At 38.0% G+C, this 17,122-nt stretch overlaps 2 protein-coding genes across 4 annotated transcripts in view; one reads left to right on the top strand and one right to left on the bottom strand.

Annotated features, from left to right (window-relative positions):
• The window catches only part of Macf1 (microtubule actin crosslinking factor 1), a 221,715-nt gene that overhangs the window by 78,048 nt on the left and 126,545 nt on the right, over positions 1-17,122 (top strand). For all 3 annotated transcript variants that reach the window (XM_076860679.2, XM_076860680.2, XM_076860681.2), the window contains exons 32-36: positions 1,426-1,578; positions 1,855-1,943; positions 4,535-4,670; positions 8,063-13,459; positions 14,107-14,256. In XM_076860679.2, the coding sequence (XP_076716794.1) occupies positions 1,426-1,578; positions 1,855-1,943; positions 4,535-4,670; positions 8,063-13,459; positions 14,107-14,256 (5,925 nt within the window). The remainder of the gene's footprint in view (positions 1-1,425; positions 1,579-1,854; positions 1,944-4,534; positions 4,671-8,062; positions 13,460-14,106; positions 14,257-17,122) is intronic.
• The window catches only part of Pabpc4 (poly(A) binding protein cytoplasmic 4), a 193,672-nt gene continuing 192,047 nt past the window's right edge, over positions 15,498-17,122 (bottom strand). Inside the window, exon 16 of the mRNA XM_076860684.2 lies at positions 15,498-15,508. The gene's annotated coding sequence lies outside the window, so the exon portion shown is untranslated. The remainder of the gene's footprint in view (positions 15,509-17,122) is intronic.

Genomic DNA, 17,122 nt, shown 5'->3' with positions numbered 1-17,122 from the left:
ACAACAAAAAAATGAAATATTTGGCACTAAAAAGGCTGTAAAAAGTACACTGGTTTACAGTATAGCAGCTGAAGCAAGACAAGGTTTTGCCTTATTCTATCTCAGCTGACATCATGTGCAGTGAGCATCTAAGTTTTATCTTGGTTATCTGTGTATTATTGGGAATAACCCTGAAATCACTGAAAGTACTATAATGATTTTGGAGTTACAATTAAATTTTAGTGAGTAGACAAATAAACAAATGTAAAATTTGTAAATAATGATGACAGATTGTATTGTATCCAGCATCCCCCCCCCTAAATATCTTTATGATGAAAGAGTATGAATAAATAGCTTTAATAAAGTATAACTTGTTAAAGGAATATATTGGGAACATCTATATTTCATACAACAGAATGCTGTGATACTTAAAAATAATGAAATAGATATAAATGATTGACATAGAAAGATATTTATTTTACTCTGTTATGCTATATATAACTGATTTCAGTTAAAAACCAACTGTATAACAAAGATACAAAATGGCATAGAAACAAGTTTAGAAATATATGTATCAAACTTCTGAGGAAATGGGAGAATATATATATATATATATATATATATATATATATATATATATATATATATATACATACAGTAGCACATGCCTATAATTCTAGTGACTTGAGAGACTGAAGCAGGAGGATCATAAGTTGGAGGCCAGCCTCAGCAATTTAATAAGATCCTCAACAACTTAGTGAGACCCTGTCTCAAAACAAAAAATAAAAAGGGCCGGGCATTGTGGTGGATGCCTATAATCCCAGCAGCTTTGGGAGGCTGAGGCAGGAGTATTGTGAATTCAAAGCCAGCCTCAGCAACAGCGAGGCACAAAGCAACTCAGTGAGACCCTATCTCTAAATAAAATGCAAAATAGAGCTGGGGATGTGGCTCAGTGGTTGAGTACCCCTGAGTTCAATCCCTGGCACCAAAATAAGTAAATAAATAAATAAGGCTGGGAATGTAGCTCAGTGGTAAAGTATCCTTTGATTAAATCCCCAGTACCACCAAAAAACCAGAAAGCATATATATATTATTAACCTCAGATTTGGTTGAATTTATTATAATAGGTATGTAGTCTTTTTATAATTACAAAAATCTAGTTCTTTGCAAAATAATTTTCCAAGTATTCAACTACTTATAGAAATGGTGTTAAAAACATTGATTGTACTATCTTTCCCTATGTAAATAAGAAACGCTTCCTTTATTTTCATACCTATCTTATATAATCTCTGTGGGATTTAATTTCTTCACCTATAAATCTTAGAATTATGAAAATGTGCAAGATGCTATATATAAAAGACAATAGCTTCTCTGTTTTAGGAAATCTGAGATCTGCCAGTCTCAGGAGACATTGACCATGGTATTGGTTTCTATTTCCTGTTCTAGAAAGTGGTAGAAGAGGAAAAACAAGAACATGTGGAGAAGGTTAAAGACCTTTTGGGCTGGGTTTCTACCCTAGCAAGGAATACACAAGAAAAAATTACCTCATCCCACACCAAAGAATCAACAGACATTGAAAAAGCAATTTTAGAACAGCAGGTGAGTGGAAGGTCCATCTCTCCTTGCCCAGGTGAAATAATATGCAGTAATGCATAAGAGGAATAACAGGTCATATATGGGCCTTTACAGAAGCAATTGCTACCTGAGGAAGTACTAACTTCCAGGACTTAAGGAAATGTAAGAATTCAATTTATTTCTGGTAATATTACCTGACCTAAGCTGTATCTTTTTCCTAGGATTTTTAAAATTATTTCAAATAATGTTTGACTTTTTAATTCTGTAATTTTGAAGATTTTCTCTATTTTTGCTATCTAGGTCCTGGCAGAAGAGCTGACAACCAAGAAAGAACAAGTTTCTGAGGCCATTAAAACTTCACAGATCTTCTTGGCCAAGCATGGTCATAAGTGAGTGTTAAATGAGAGGCTGTGACACATCTGGGGGATCTGCTCTACCTGGCTGATGTAGGGGTCATGGACAGAATTCAGGCTGGAGAATTCATAGCAGCAGGAGCCAGATTGTGAAGAGGCTTCAGAGGAGGAATTTGCCTTTTACCTTGTCACTTTTGGGGAGAGGTGTTAAACGTGTTTCAGTTTGTTTAGTTGCTAAAATAGTTGTGTAAAGAAAAGATTGTTATGGTGCAAGAAGAGAAGATGCGAGGCTAGTTAAAAAGCTGTCCTGGGCTTTGGCTGTGGCTCAGTGGTAGCGCACTTGCCCGGTATGTGTGAGGTACTGGGTTCAATTCTTAGCACCACAAATAAATAAACAAAATAAAGATCTACTAACAACTAAACAAGTATAACAAAAAAAAGAAGAAGAAGAAGAAGAAGCTGTCCTGATTATGAGGGCAAGAAATGATAAAGACTGGAGAGGAGACAAAGATTCAAGAGATATTAAGGATGGTGAATTTACAGTTTTGATGACACATGAAAATTGTCAGCTCTAACTCCAAGGCTTCTGACTTAGGACATAGGGTCCATGACAATGCTGGTAACCAAGATAGGAAAAGAAGTGGGTTGAAGGAGAAGAGGGTTGCTTCAGTTTTAGACACTATGAGTGTGAAAAACCTACATGTATTAGGATGTGTTAACCACATCAGTCCTTGTCTTATGTAGTTGCACCAAAGAAATCCAATGGCTAGCTGCATGTTTAAGTTGAGAATTAATGACAGAAGTCTAGAGTGACAGAGGTTTCAGTCATCAGTGTAATAGAAACATAGGGTAGGTCATCCTAAAAGGGGTATCAGGGCTTTCAGGGCTTTGCATCCTGTAAAGGAAGCCTTGAGAAGAAAAAAGAAAACCTTGATGAATTATACCTCAGAGCACAAGAGAAAAAGAAGCAATCAGAAATCAAGATTGAGAATTACCTATTAAATTTGACAATTTGGAAATTTTTAGCCATTCGGTTGAAAAATTGGGGAATGATGTCAAATTTAGTATGATGAGAAGCAAACGAGTTGAGGAAGTTGGTGAGTGGTAAATTTAGACTATTCTTTGACAGCTTTGCCATATGAAAGGAAAGAATTAATACAGATAATAGGAATGGAATATACAATCAAGAAAGTTTTGTTTTCTTGGATGATAGGAGATACTTTACTCATAGACTGAGTCTCACAGGCTCCTAATAGAAGATTAGTCCCAGAGGATGTGGGAGAGGTTGAAATTCATCAATGGGTGAAAATACAATCTTAATCAAGAGAAGATATAGCTTTTCCTCTGAGGTAGGAGGAATAGGAGATTAATAAGGGTGTGCATAAGGTAATTTTGTCAGAGGTGATTCCAGAAAGTGAGAGATGTAATGGTGTGTGTGTGTGTGTGTGTGTGTGTGTGTGAATTTTTTTTTTTTTTAAATAGGAAGAGAGGTTTGATGAAACTAGGGTAGTGCCAAGGCAGAAGGAAGAGGGTTCAGTTAGAAACATTCAAAAATATTGTCAGGAAGTATTGAGGACTGCTTGGGGTGGGAAATCAAAAAGATCTCTCTATGTAGTTGTGAGATTTTTTTCCTCTTCATCAGATATATTTGGCTTTAGAGCTATGGGAGCAGAGAGTTGTGGTGATTTAATTGATCTGGATTTGGGGTCTTATTAGATTAGTAAGTGGACAGTACAAGGATGATAAATAAGAAACTGATTAAGAGGATGGGTCTATGGGGTATGAACTCCAAAAAAAGTAGATAGAAGCTGAATATAATAGAGAAAACTGATAGATTGATTTAGAGAAAATACAAGAGTCAAGGAAAGCTTGGGAAATTTCTGAGTTGAAGGATAGTTCTAAGATGAATCAATATAGTTCATTCTCAGAAATAATATAGAATGAAAAAACAAGGTGTGGGATTCAACACATTCAAGAAATGATTATCTCTGAAGAGACCAGGAAATGAACAGACTTGGTGACAGCTACACAACATACTTTAATTATATCTGTAATCTTATTTCTTAGAAACAGATCTAAATCAGATATGGTTAAATAGTAAAAATTTAGTAAAGCTACATAGGTGGGTAACAGGTAGATGAGAGTTTGTTATGCAATTTATCAGTTTAAAATATTTCCTAAAATGAGAACAGATATAGAAGTAAAGAAATATAAAATAAGAAGATAGAAATATAAAATAGTTGCTTGCTGAGACTGTCTGGTTCTCATTTTGAAAGGTTGAAAAAGTAGTAAAAATCATATAGTGCATTGTTGAAATGTAAGATTTCAGAAGTGGAATAATTTCATATGATGGCAGGGTTCAATTTTGCCAGTTGTGGGCAGGACTAAGATAGACTGCCTTTTATTTGTGTTAAAGAGGTCACAAGACTCTAAACATATGATGGCATAGCACTAATATCGCCAAGAATCATGACTTAACTTTGAGATAGACAGAAAAGTGTGAATGAGATGGCAAAGTTGTCAATAAATATGGAAGACTGGCCAGATAATACATTCAAGGAAAAGCAGTGAAGGAAAATTTGAAGAATTTTTTTTTCTTAAAAGACCTTTAATCCTTTGTCTTCCAGACTCTCAGAAAAAGAGAAGGAGCAGATCTCTGAGCAACTGGATGCCCTGAATAAGGCTTACCATGACCTTTGTGATGGTTCATCAAGCCAGCTTCAGCAGCTCCAGAGCCAGCTGGCACAGCAGACAGAACAAAAGGTATTTCTAGTTTTTGTCTCCAAATATTAGGAGGGTCCCTTTTGAATGGTATGAAAGGAGCTTTGCTGATCAAGAGTCACAATCACTAGCTTTCCATGACCAATGTGACATAATTCTTAACCTCACCTTAGCGGCCATTTGTCTTGTGTTTCTTTACTGGGGTTCCACGATGTGTTGGTCAGGTCAGTCAAAAATGCCAGAGGGCACTTTTGGTGGACCATATTTAGACCTGGTTCACCTTTCTTGTTTTCTGCCATTTTGTGGCAGAAAGCAGTCAAGAAGAACATAAATTATATATTGTATCTGATCATAGGGCAATAAGATTATTATTATCCTTTGTGGCATTGTTACTCAAAAGTTCATAGTCAAGAGTTGTAGCTGTTGGAAAGAAAAAGCTCTGAACCTTGTCCCTCCATGTAGTGAACAGTGAGAAATGTTCTGTTTCAAAGCAAACTGGTAGATTAACTTCACTGACTGAGACGCTGGTTCCCCTCTCCCATGGTCATCTCATTATGTGACATCTTTAGCAGATCCCACTCCATGTTCATTTCCTAGATCATATGAAAGTCGTTATAGTTGCTACTGGTTGTCCTAAATTCTTCCTAGATATTTATGTGTGTGTGTACACTTACCATATTATATACATGTGTCTCTGGGATGTATATGTGTGTTTGCCTGCTTATTTCCTATGTTGTGAAGCAATGGCCAGTTTATGTGGGGAAGGCCAACATTTAAGCTCATGCAATAATTAAATTTGGCTCAGGTGATGCTCAAAATTATTTTCAGACAAAATATGTCTTGACTCGCTGGTCCTTGAATATAAATTTGTGCACTAGAAGCCAGAGTTGTAAAGACCACAGACAGAACAAGCTCTGATTTGATGGTATATTTCCAGGAGAAATGTGCTGGTATAGCATTCTTTGTGTAAGGTAGCCCACTTCTAATGGCTCGTTGCTTCACCATATAAGGGAGTATGTAAAAAGTTTTAACAATTGCTTGCTGAGAACATCCAGTTCTCATTTGAAAGGTTAAAAAGGGGGAGGAAAAAGAAAAGAAAAGCTGCTGAGCACCACTACATTGAGCATGATGTGTCCCCTGTACTCTGTGTGTGTTTCATGTTAAGTATTGTTCTGATTAACTGACATCCTTGCTTACAAGTTTCACTAACCCTTTGGAGTTTAAGCACAAATGCACAAAGGGAAAAGAGGACGACCTGTTTGGGGTTCTTTTTTGCAAAACAAAAACAAAAAAAAACAAAACAGTCGCATGCTGGACGCTAACACCAAGCTTACACTGTGTGTGTGATACGGCTGAGCTGCTCCATAAGGCTCTATCTCTTATCTCCCCGAGGCGTGCCTGCAACTCTGGTAAGTAGAAGCCATTTATGTTTTCTTTCTTCCTCTCCCTCTGTCTTTTAATGCTCCTTTAGGTCAGAATATCCATGTTTGAAGTAGGAGGGAAATGATTTCTCTGGATTACTTTCCAATTTAGTGCTGCTTGCCTATTCTCCAATTAGGAAGGTGTTCGAAGAAACAATGTATTTTTTTCTCTCTGGCTAGACTCCAGGCCATTCTTCAATACCAGCGTTTTTGAGATTTCATGAGTCTCTCAGAAGAAATTAGAAATTCTAAACACTGTTTTTTCCTTTTTCATGTCTGCTTCTGAGTAGGCTTTACATGGGTTTCTAGAAGAAATGTTCCAGTTATTTCAAAGAGTTATATGCCAGTGAGCTTTTTCCTTTAGTCTTTTTATAAAATTAACACATATTAGATTTGCATCATATATATGTTTAATGCATACAAACTAAATGTTACAGTCTGGGTCAGGACAACAAGGCAGGGAAGAACAACATAATATTTTTAATAGTGTGGAAAAGTCTGCCAATTATTCCATTAGCTAAGTACATACAGTGAAATGGAGATGTAAACTAAATCTGCTATTCCCTTGCTTGCTATCTGTTTTGCATTCTTTTTATAATCTGGGGGGAAATGGCTTCATGATTTTAAGATTTCCTTTACCATTTATTTATTTATTCATCCAATGTATTGTTCCTATACACTGAATGGGCAAAGCAAGCTCTTAAGGAGCTTAATTCTCACTGAGATAGAAATGTAATGCATTATTTAGCAACTAGGGATGTGATTGACAATTGCTTCAACAAGATCTCCATTGATAAGTTATAACGAGTTAAAGAAGGAACAGAAAGTAACACTGTCCAAAAGAGACAGATAAATCTATCTAAATAAAAATTGGAATTCTTTGGAAGCTTTTTAGGGTTTGCAGGGTAATTTTGACAATTTGTAAAGTTTGCTTCTTCTTTGACCTTGTTCAGGACCTAACTTCTCCCAGCACCACAAGAAGAAAACAAAGCGGGGGAAGGGTGATTTCTATGTAAGATGTGACTACTGTACTTGTCTTTCATGCTCCTTTGGAGCTAATTGAGGAGTCAGTAGAATAGCACAAGATTTAGAATACAGCCTTGGTTCATTTCTGGAACTCACTAATTTTGTGACCTTGGATAAGTAAGTTTTCTGTGCTACATTTTCTTGTATGTAAAGATTAAAATAATCGTTTTCATAGGATCATTGTGAAGATTAAATATCAGTGCTGAATAGATCTAATAATAAGTGGTATTCTGCCTTCATGGTAGTTGTACTACTCATTCTAGACTAGACCAGGAGAAATTTTACTAGTTGTTCCAGAGGCAAGGATCCTTAATCTATTCTTTCCTTGACTTTCTGCTTCCAAGTCCTAGATCTAATTTACTGCAGAGCCATTGCCTTGGGAGAAGCTAGCATTGGCCATCAAGAGTGTGACTATCCCAAATACCATTTACTTGTGTAGTATACACAGGCCCATTTACCAGGAGGTACAGCTGTTTCCTGAATATTGAGCTACTCAGTCTCTCATCTCATCTTGTGGACCAGTCCTGCTGTACCCATCAGCAGAGAAGTATTACTTCCAGAGTCTTCCGCAGTGTTGCAATACTGAGAAGTTGTTATATGGGGTTGAATTCTCACTTTTTGGGAACTGGTATGTGTCTGTAACAACCCTAGTTATGATGTAGTCTTAGAAATATCTGTCCTCTCACTTTCACTGCTTGCCCCTTTGTAGAGCTTGTCACTCAGATATGCTTAATGCTGTCTCTCGCCTTCAGGTAATCTGAACTTCTGGTCCTATTCAATATCCTGAAATTTAGGGGAAAAAAAATCTTTTTAACATTAACACTGCAGGCTTGCTTCAGGATATTTCCTATGTGTTGGGGTTTATCCCAGGCTAGGTTTTCCTTATGGTCAGAATTTTATGTACTGTAGAATTTAAATGAATCCTTTTGACAGGTGTGCTTCAACATTGGCTCTGATTCAGTTTTCTTTTTAATTTTTTTCTTTTAGGATTGCAGAACAGTTGCTGGGGTGATTGATCTAGGCACAATGGAGATATTTCCCATCTTCAGAGCTATGCAAAAGGGCCTCATTGACCAAGACACAGGCCTTGTGCTCCTGGAATTCCAGGTTATCATGTTTGGCCTCGTTGCCCCTGAGACCAGTGAAAAGCTCTCTCTGGAGGAGGGCTTGGCCAGAAACCTCATTAATCCCCAGATGTACCAGCAGCTCCGGGAGCTAGAGGATGCAATATCCTTAATAAGCAGACTTACTGAGAGCAAAGGCTCTCTTTCTGTGATGGAAGCCATTGAAAAGAGAATAATCAGTGAGAGAGTTGGACTGAAAATTTTAGAAGCACACCTGGCCACTGGAGGTTTCAGTGTCTCCCCAAGTGAGAACTGTTTTAACCTGGAAGAGGCTTTTCATCAAGGCCTCATTTCTACTTGGCTCCACTCAGTGTTAGAGTCTCACCTGAGATCATCCAAAAACCTGATAGACCCCAATACAGCTGAAAAAATCAGTTTGCTAGATCTGATGCAGAGGTGTATTGTCCACCAGGAATCAGGGTTGAAATTACTGCCTGTCAAGCAATTGGCAGGGGGAATGGTGAGCTTGAAATCAGGCCGGAAAGTTAGTGTTTTCCGTGCAGTACAGGAAGGGCTAATAGATAGGCAGGTCACTGTCCGATTGCTAGAAGCTCAGCTCTTTGCTGGTGGCATCGTAGATCCAAGAACAGGACACAGACTTACAGTGGAAGAGGCTGTAAGACATAATTTGATTGACCAAGATATGGCCTGTGCTATTTTCATAAGGCAGCTTCAAACAGGAGGCATCATCAACACTGTCACAGGGCATAGAATGACAATAGATGAAGCACTGACCAATGATCTGGTATCTGCTAAGATCGCCCTTGTGATTCTGGAATCCCTCTGGTCATTCATGGGGTTTTTGTGGCCTGAATCTGGGGAGATCCTCCCAATTACAGATGCCCTAAAACAAGGTATTGTGTCTACTGAACTAGCACATAAAATCCTTAGTAACCGACAGCATATTAAGGCTCTATTTCTGCCGGCAACCACAGAAATTTGGTCCTGGAAGAAAGTAATAGAAAATGGTGTCTTGAACAAAGATCTTGCCAATAACTTAAAATCAATTTGTATACCAGATGTGATGCCCCACATGCAATTAGTAGACTCTTCTGAACAAAACAAATTGAGCATTACTCCTGGAGCAGCACCTCTACCATGCAGCAAGAGCCAATCTGGGGACATAGCAAGCCATGATGAGAAGCTGTTATTTCAACTAATGACTCACAGCTATATTAATGTGCAGAATGGACAAAGGCTGCTTCTGTTAGATCAAGAACTGCTGGAGACTCTGTCATCTATAGATGAACATAAAATAAGTCCTTCAGAAGTGTTTGGAGTTGGGGATCAGAAAGTAGACACTCCTGAGGAATTGCAAGAATCAGCTAATGGGAATATTACAGAAACTTTCAGTGATGAACTCACTCTGAGGCCGTGTGAATTCCAGTTTTCATCTCAGAATGAAGAATATCCCAACCAGGAAGATTATACTGAAGCAAAAGGCAGAAAGACCATTGTAGGAGGAAAATGTTCTTCTATAGAGAACTCTGAAAAGGATCTGTTTGTAGAACAAAAAATTATTAATGCAAATAGTGACACTTTGAAGGTCACAAAAAAAGTCAATTTAGAGTTACAAAGGCAGTTGTTTGGTACTAAAAATGAAGACCAAACAGAAATATCTACCAGAGAAAATGTCAGCAGAGAACTCCTGGTTGTACCTCCTAAAGAAGTGGAAGGTGGGCCCTTGGAGATTGACAGAGACCTTTCTTTTGAAACACCAGAGGAAGAATGGCGGACTCCCAGAAATATTTTCTTTCCGTGTCAGAGAGAACAAGCAAAGGCACTTAAGACTAAATATACTCCAAGTGAAACTGGAAGACCTCTCCTAAAGTCCCAAAGCAAAAATTCACAAGTTCAGTTAGAGAAGTCTCTGGGTTTCAAATCAGAATTGAAGTGGGAAGATGATATGAATATTCATTCTTTGGAAAAAGAGAAAGTGTTAAATAAATCACTTTTGACTAAGGATGACCATAAACAAAGCCAAGAAGGTCGCAGCATTGCAGACAGTAAGATGATGATGTTAGAGAAGACTGATACACAAGATAGTGGCAGGGCAATTTCCCTGTCATGCAGTTCTCCTTCAGAGCTGCTTGAAGAAGCTACCTTAAATATGTTATCTGCACAGCTACTAGATGGTGGTATCCTTCATGAAGAAACAGGTCAGAAGCTCTTACTCAATGAAGCAATAGCTCAAGGTATCGTGTCCAGCCACACTGCTGTGAAACTTATGGGAAAACTGAACATGTTTCGGGGCTTCTTTGACTCTCAGACCTGTGAGTCTTTGACAACTGAAGAAGTGATCAATGAAGGTCTAATGGATGAGAAATTATTACATAATGTTCTCATGGCAGACAAAGTTATAAGTGGTGTCTTAGATCCCCGTACCCATACACTGTGCTCTGTAAAGGATGCCGTCACAGCTGGAATTCTTGATAAGGAAACAGCCACCAGGATTTTAGAGGGACAGGTGGTGACTGGTGGAATTGTTGACCTGAAACGAGGCAAGAAAGTTTCAGTAACTTTGGCCTCAAATCTTGACTTGGTGGACGGTGCTGACCAGACAGAGCTTATAAATTTGGAGAAGGCTTCTAAAGGCAGAGAAGCTGAAAAACTAGTTAGGGAGAAATTAATTGGTCTACAAATGGAAACAACAGGACTTATGGATCCTAACAACAAAGCCCCTTTAACAGTTGTGCAGTCCATTGACCAAGGTCTTTTGAAGAAAGAGGAGGCTATTTGTTTGTTGACAAAGCAAGTGGTAGATGGAGGTATCATTCACCATACCTCTGGGATGAGACTTTCTGTTGATAATGCCTTTAAACAGGGCTTGATTGATGAAGATCTAACTAAGCAACTCAAAAAAGTTGAAAACTTAAACCTCCATCACTTTTTTCATCCTGAAACAAAGGAAAGTGTTTCCCTCCATGAAGCCATAAAATTAAATCTAACTACCCCAGACTTGAAAAGAGAAATCCAAGAAAGTCAGGCCTTTAGTGAAAACCTTGTGGATCTTATTTCTGGCCAGAGATTAACTGTGGCAGAAGCTAACAAAGGAGGACTGTTAACTAATAAAGCAGTGTTGTCTACAGTAATGATGCATGGGGTTGTTGATCCTGAGAATTACAGAATTGTTCCCTACTCAGAATTGATAAAGAAATGTAAGATTGATATTGAATCTGGACAGAGATATCTAGAAGTAATTCCCTTCTCAGACATTAAAGATGGGGTGAGTGACAAAGTGATTCCATTATCAGAAGCAGTTCAGCTTGGGAAAGTGGACTTTGCATCTACACTGAAGGTTTTAGAAGCTCAGGCAAATACTGGTGGAATCATAGACACAGCCACAGGAGAAAGACTGACATTGGCATTAGCTATGGAACAGAAATTGGTGGACAAAAACATGGCCAGAATTATTGCATCTAACCAGATGTTAAATGGAGGAATTGTTGACATATTTAATGATAAGAGAGTGACTTTAAAGGAAGCTGTTGAGAAAAGATTTATCAGTCCTGAACTGGCAATGCTGATCCAAATAGATACTTTCAAGTCCAGTGATCACCAAGCTTATATGGAAAAGCAAAATCAAATTGAAGTATGTGAATTACAGACTGAATATCTAAGAAAGAAAATATTAATTTCTTATAATCAGACTGCTAAAATGAGTTGTGATAAAGGAGAAAGCAAGAGTGCCTTGCAAATTGAAAGTCAGTTTGCACAAGGGAAGGATAAAGTAAGAGATTCTGATGGGAAGCAAATAAAAGAGAGCAAGGAGATTTCATTAGAGCAGTTGGAGGACAAAGACCATGATAAATGGGGAGCTTCTGCAGATGCTAAAGGGTCTGCCAGCGTCTTGAGTCCTAGTAATCTTAAAGGTAAATCCCTAGACCAAGTTTCAGTGCCATATCCCCACTCAGCAGTTTCTGATTTTAGACTCAAAGAGGTGGCTAGAAATAACTTGGGAGAAAATACAAATGTAGAGCATGAAAAAGGAGTGACACACATAGAAACTGTAACTCATTTGAAGCAGCCTAACTCAGGTCTAGACAAGGCAGAAGCAAAAGAAAATCAAAGGGAAATGATTTGGGAAGTACAAGAATCAAATTGTAAAGCATCAGACAGATTGCTGAGTGAACAACCACTGAATATCAGAGTGACAAGTGAGAGAGAGAAGAGGGAGATGATTGTCGAAGAAAGTGTGAGGCCATGCAGACCAGCAGTTCTTTCAGAAGAAAAGTTGGATCAGGAAATGACCAAAAGTGAAAGGGAGAAAGAATCTGATAGAGAGACAGGGTTTTCTGTTACTTGTAAAACTGAAGACTCTTCTTCCCAAGTGACACCAAAAGGAATTTCTGTAAGAAATCAAGATACTTTGACATTCTTCAGCTCTGCACAAGTCAGTGAAGAGGAAGTGAAAAATGTAAACCTCTGCTTGACTTTAAAACCAGGAGAAATTTTACATCAAGAACTTACTAGTGGGGCCCAGAGTCATCCATTCTCTTTTATGACCCCAAGACCTGAAGGATTTCATTGCCAGGTATCAGTTATAAAAGCCCAAGTTACAGATACACCCCAAATTTCCAATACAAATAAGACCACCCAGGGAGCCTCCAGTCAGGAGACCAACTATTATCAAGATTCCTGTGTTACTTCAAAGACTACAGAAACCAAAGATCTGATTTTCCCATCTAAAGAATGTAAAGAAACATCATACCAAGAAGTACCTTTTGTTTCAAGAAGAGTTCTTAAATTTGAAGAAATTATTGTTTCCAAAGTCGATCCAAAAGAAGTCAGTTATCTAAAATCATCAGACAGAAAAGATCTTCATCATCAGAATAGCAAAGGTGATCATGAACACTGTGGAACTGTCAAATCTAAAATGGCAACAACTCAAGAAACAAATGGAGAGCAATTTCTGGAAATGACAAACCCTATTTTTACAGATCCAGAAGCAGGGTCCCCTGAAGGCATACTGATTCAGGGAGGTCCCACAGTCTTGGTTACCCTTCTTCCAGAGAAACTACCCAAAGAGGTGTTCCAGAAAGAAAATACAGGGCAACAGGATTCTGTTATTAGTTCTACCACTTTGGAGACCAGTGAAGAAACAACCCTGTCCCTACCATCATGTTCTACAGTGAAGGTGGATATGTTACCACAGGAAAAACTCAGGGAGGGCCTTGGCAGTAAACCGACTCCCTTCACGGATATGCTTCGGGGAAAGGGGAGTGAAGGTGTAAATCCGGAGCCTCTCAGAGCAACTCAAGTAAGTCTCCCAGAGGCATGTTTGTATCTTTTTTTTTTTTTTTTTTTTTTTAAGATATAACTAGTTTGATGTTAAATTCTTTACTGGATACAGAGTTCACAAATGTATAGTTAATGTATGTATACATTTTAGGGCCCTAGTTTGTTCTCTAAAATATAACTTAGTGTATCATCATCTGTAATTTAGTTGTTGGTAAATTAGGCATTGGCTCTGATTGTCTTAAATTTACAAGAATTTTTTGTTTTGTTTATTTTGTGGTGCTGGAGATGGAGCCCAGGGCTTGCTAGGCCAATGCTCTATAACTGAGTTCCATCCCCAGCCCAAGAGCTCTAAGTTAGAAACTACCATTAGAACTAACTTGAAAAATTAGGATGATGGTACATTAAATAGAATATAGCTTTTGGAAGTATTGCTAAAATGATGCTTGTCAATTGATAATTATGAGCTTTTACTTCTGAGGATATTGATAAAATCACTTTTGTCTGTTGATTTGAAATAACTCAGACAAAATAACATATTTCATTTCATTCTGTCTTATGTGTAGTAAAAATTGTTTTTTTCTATTTGTCTAACAAGAAATGCTGCCTGCTTTAAAAGTGGGAGTTAAAGGAGAATGACAGTACTGAGTTTTCCATTTGGTTCCACAGAATGTGTTTAACCGGCAACTCTGTTTAGAACATGATGAGAAGCTGGTATCCTATTTGTCTCTGCTACGTGACATTGAAATGAGGACCAAACAGATTCAACCTTTAGAGCTTAACCTGGTAGAACTACAGGATCTTCTGTGTCAGGCCAAGGTAGGTTCCCAGAGACTTCCACAAGCCACTGACTTTAAGGTAGTTGTCTCCATCTTCCTGGATTTCAAGGTTTAAAAGAAACTGCTTAGCACTCCATTCCAGGGCAAACACAATTATCTTGATAGATAATTGTGGCCTGGGTTTGAACAGATTAAGTAGAATTTATAATGGAGAGACTTAAATAGACTTTGGATAGGTATTTACTATATACATGATCTTGGGTTGAATGAGATGTTCAAAGGCAGAATGATTGGTCAAGAAATTGTTGCAGTAATTCAAGTAAGCAATGTTTAAATCTCTGTTATTTCCCAAAACTCCACCAAGAGATCAGGAGAATGCATTCTTTTTAAATACATAAACTTACAAGGAAAAAGAGCAAGAGAGAAAAAAGCGGCACTAGAATTTCGAAGTGAGAAAGCAGATGGATGAGGCAGTAACTACCTCAGCAAGTGGGAGAAAACCAGGACCTAACTGTGCAATGGAAGAAGCTAGGGTACAACTTAACTCACACAGCAGAACTCCCCATAACCACGCCCCCCCCCCCCCCCCCCCCCCGTGCCCGTGTAGCACCAGAAAGCAGAGATGAATATGGATATGCAAAGAAAGTTGTAGGCAGTTTAAAGTCTAAGATGCAATTAGACCCTCATATTTCCAGGTTATTTCACTAGCCTAGCAAGTGTGCATGCCCTGCCTGAAGAGAAGAGGTTTATCCTCTGAAGAACGTAATCAGAGTGTCTCTAGACAAGGCACAAAGCCTCAATTGCAGGCAAGGATTCCATGCTGAGATCAGTAGGATGGACTGAAAGTTTGCATATTGACTCTTGAGCTTCATCTTCCTTCCCCTGATTTCTTTGACAGGCTTATGGGGAAAGACATGATGGTACTGATGAGAATGTTTTCCCAAGTGTCTAACCCAACCCCATGACCCTTAGTGAAGACTATAGTCAGCAGACCCACCTCTGCGTGTAGTTTGTTGTCAGCTTTTTAAAGCATTACTCTCAAATGTGAGCGTCCAGAAAACTTCAAATACAAAAGAAGCTGAAACAAGGGAATAAAAAACAGTCTTAGAGGAAATACAGACTATTCAGGAAGAAAAACATTTAAAAACATCATTCCTTAAAATACCAAAAAAGGGAACAGATTGAAAAAATACAACAAGGTATCTCTAAGAACAGAGATCTAAGAATACTCTCATTAGTACGAGATAATTACATTCTTCACCTATTCCCAAGAATATTTTATCTTTTGAACTATATCAATTGTATTTATCTTCCTGCTAGGCAAACCAGTATTTATAGTTAACTTTTGTTAGAAAATCTGATTTTCCATTTCAGAAATAAAGTCAACTATGTTTATATTTCAGGAATTTTGGTTGTTTTTGTTTTTGTTTTTTTTTAAATACTTGGGGGATTGAATCTTGGGGCTACTCTACCACTGAGCTATATCCTCAGCCCCTTTTATTATTTGACATAGGATCTTGCTGAGTTACTTAAGGTCTCACTAAATTGCTGAGGCTGGCCTCAAACGTGTAATCCTCCTGCCTCAGCCTCCTGAGTTACTGGGATTACAGGTGTGCACTGCCATGCCCAACAAGTTTCAGTTTTTTTGCTTTGTTTTCTTGTAATTAGTAATACATGACAGTAGAATGCATTTATGCACTTTGATATATCATACATAGATGGGATATAATTTCTCATTTTTCTGAGTGTACATGTTTGGTCATGAATTCAAATATATACATAAAGTAATAATGTCTGTTTCATTCTACTATTTTTCTTATCCCCATATCTCCTCCTCTCCCATCCCTTCCCTCTACCTAATCTAAGGTAACTCTATTATTTTGTATTGCCCCCACCCCTGCCTTATTGTGAATTAGCATCAGCATATTAGAGAAAACATTTGGCCTTTGGTTTTTGGGGATTGGCCTATTTCGCTTAGCATGATATTCTCCAACTCCATCCATTTACTGGCAAATTCCATAATTTCATTTTCTTTAAAGCTGAGTGATATTTCATTGAATATATATACCACATTTTCTTTATCCATTCATCTATTAAAGGATATCTAGATTGGTTCCATAGTTTAGCTATTGTGAATTGAGCTACTATGAATATTGATGTGGCTGTATTACTGTAGTATGCTAATTTTAAGTCCTTTGGGCAAGTTTCAGTTTTTTAACAACACCAGGAATCACTGGTCTCACGAAAGACAAAGAAGAGACTTGAGGGAGAAGTGTCAGCAGTATTAATCAGTGCAGGGAGACTGAGTCTATTGCACATTAAAGAGAGAATTGAACACCTGAAAGTCATTGGTGACCTTGATCAGAATAGATTCAATGGAATGGTAAGATATAAACAAACAAAATAAATGGGAGGTTGAAAGGTGGGAATAATTATTGTAGATCATTCCAGAAGCTTTGAACTGCAAGTAAGGAAAAAGAATAGGACCCAGGCTAGAGCAGATAGACTGACAGGAATATTTTGAATGGATTTTTGGATTGAGGAGAAAGAATCAGTTAAAACTAGGCATGGTAGTACAGGTTTATAATTCCAATGACTCGGGAGGCTAAAATAGAAGGATCACAAATTTGAGGACAGCCTCAGCAACTTCGTGAGGCACTGTCTCAAAATAAAAAAGGGTTGAGAATATAGTGGTAAAGTGCCCCTGGGTATAATCCCTTGTGCCAAAAGTGGTGGGGGGGACCAATGGGAAAAAAGGAAAACATGAAGTTGGAGGAGAAAAGAAGTGATAACTGGTAGAATCAGGCCCCTAAAAACAGAAAGAAAGCTTTAAAAGGAAGAAAGAGTCACTCACTGAAATTAGAGGCTAAGAGTGATCATAGGACTGGAGTGACAGAGAAGACAGA

Source organism: Callospermophilus lateralis, chromosome 7 (genome assembly GCF_048772815.1).
Source record: "Callospermophilus lateralis isolate mCalLat2 chromosome 7, mCalLat2.hap1, whole genome shotgun sequence".
NCBI classification, from domain to species: domain Eukaryota; kingdom Metazoa; phylum Chordata; class Mammalia; order Rodentia; family Sciuridae; genus Callospermophilus; species Callospermophilus lateralis.
Note: the sequence above shows the minus strand (reverse complement) of the source record. Positions and strands in the feature narration are given on the sequence as shown.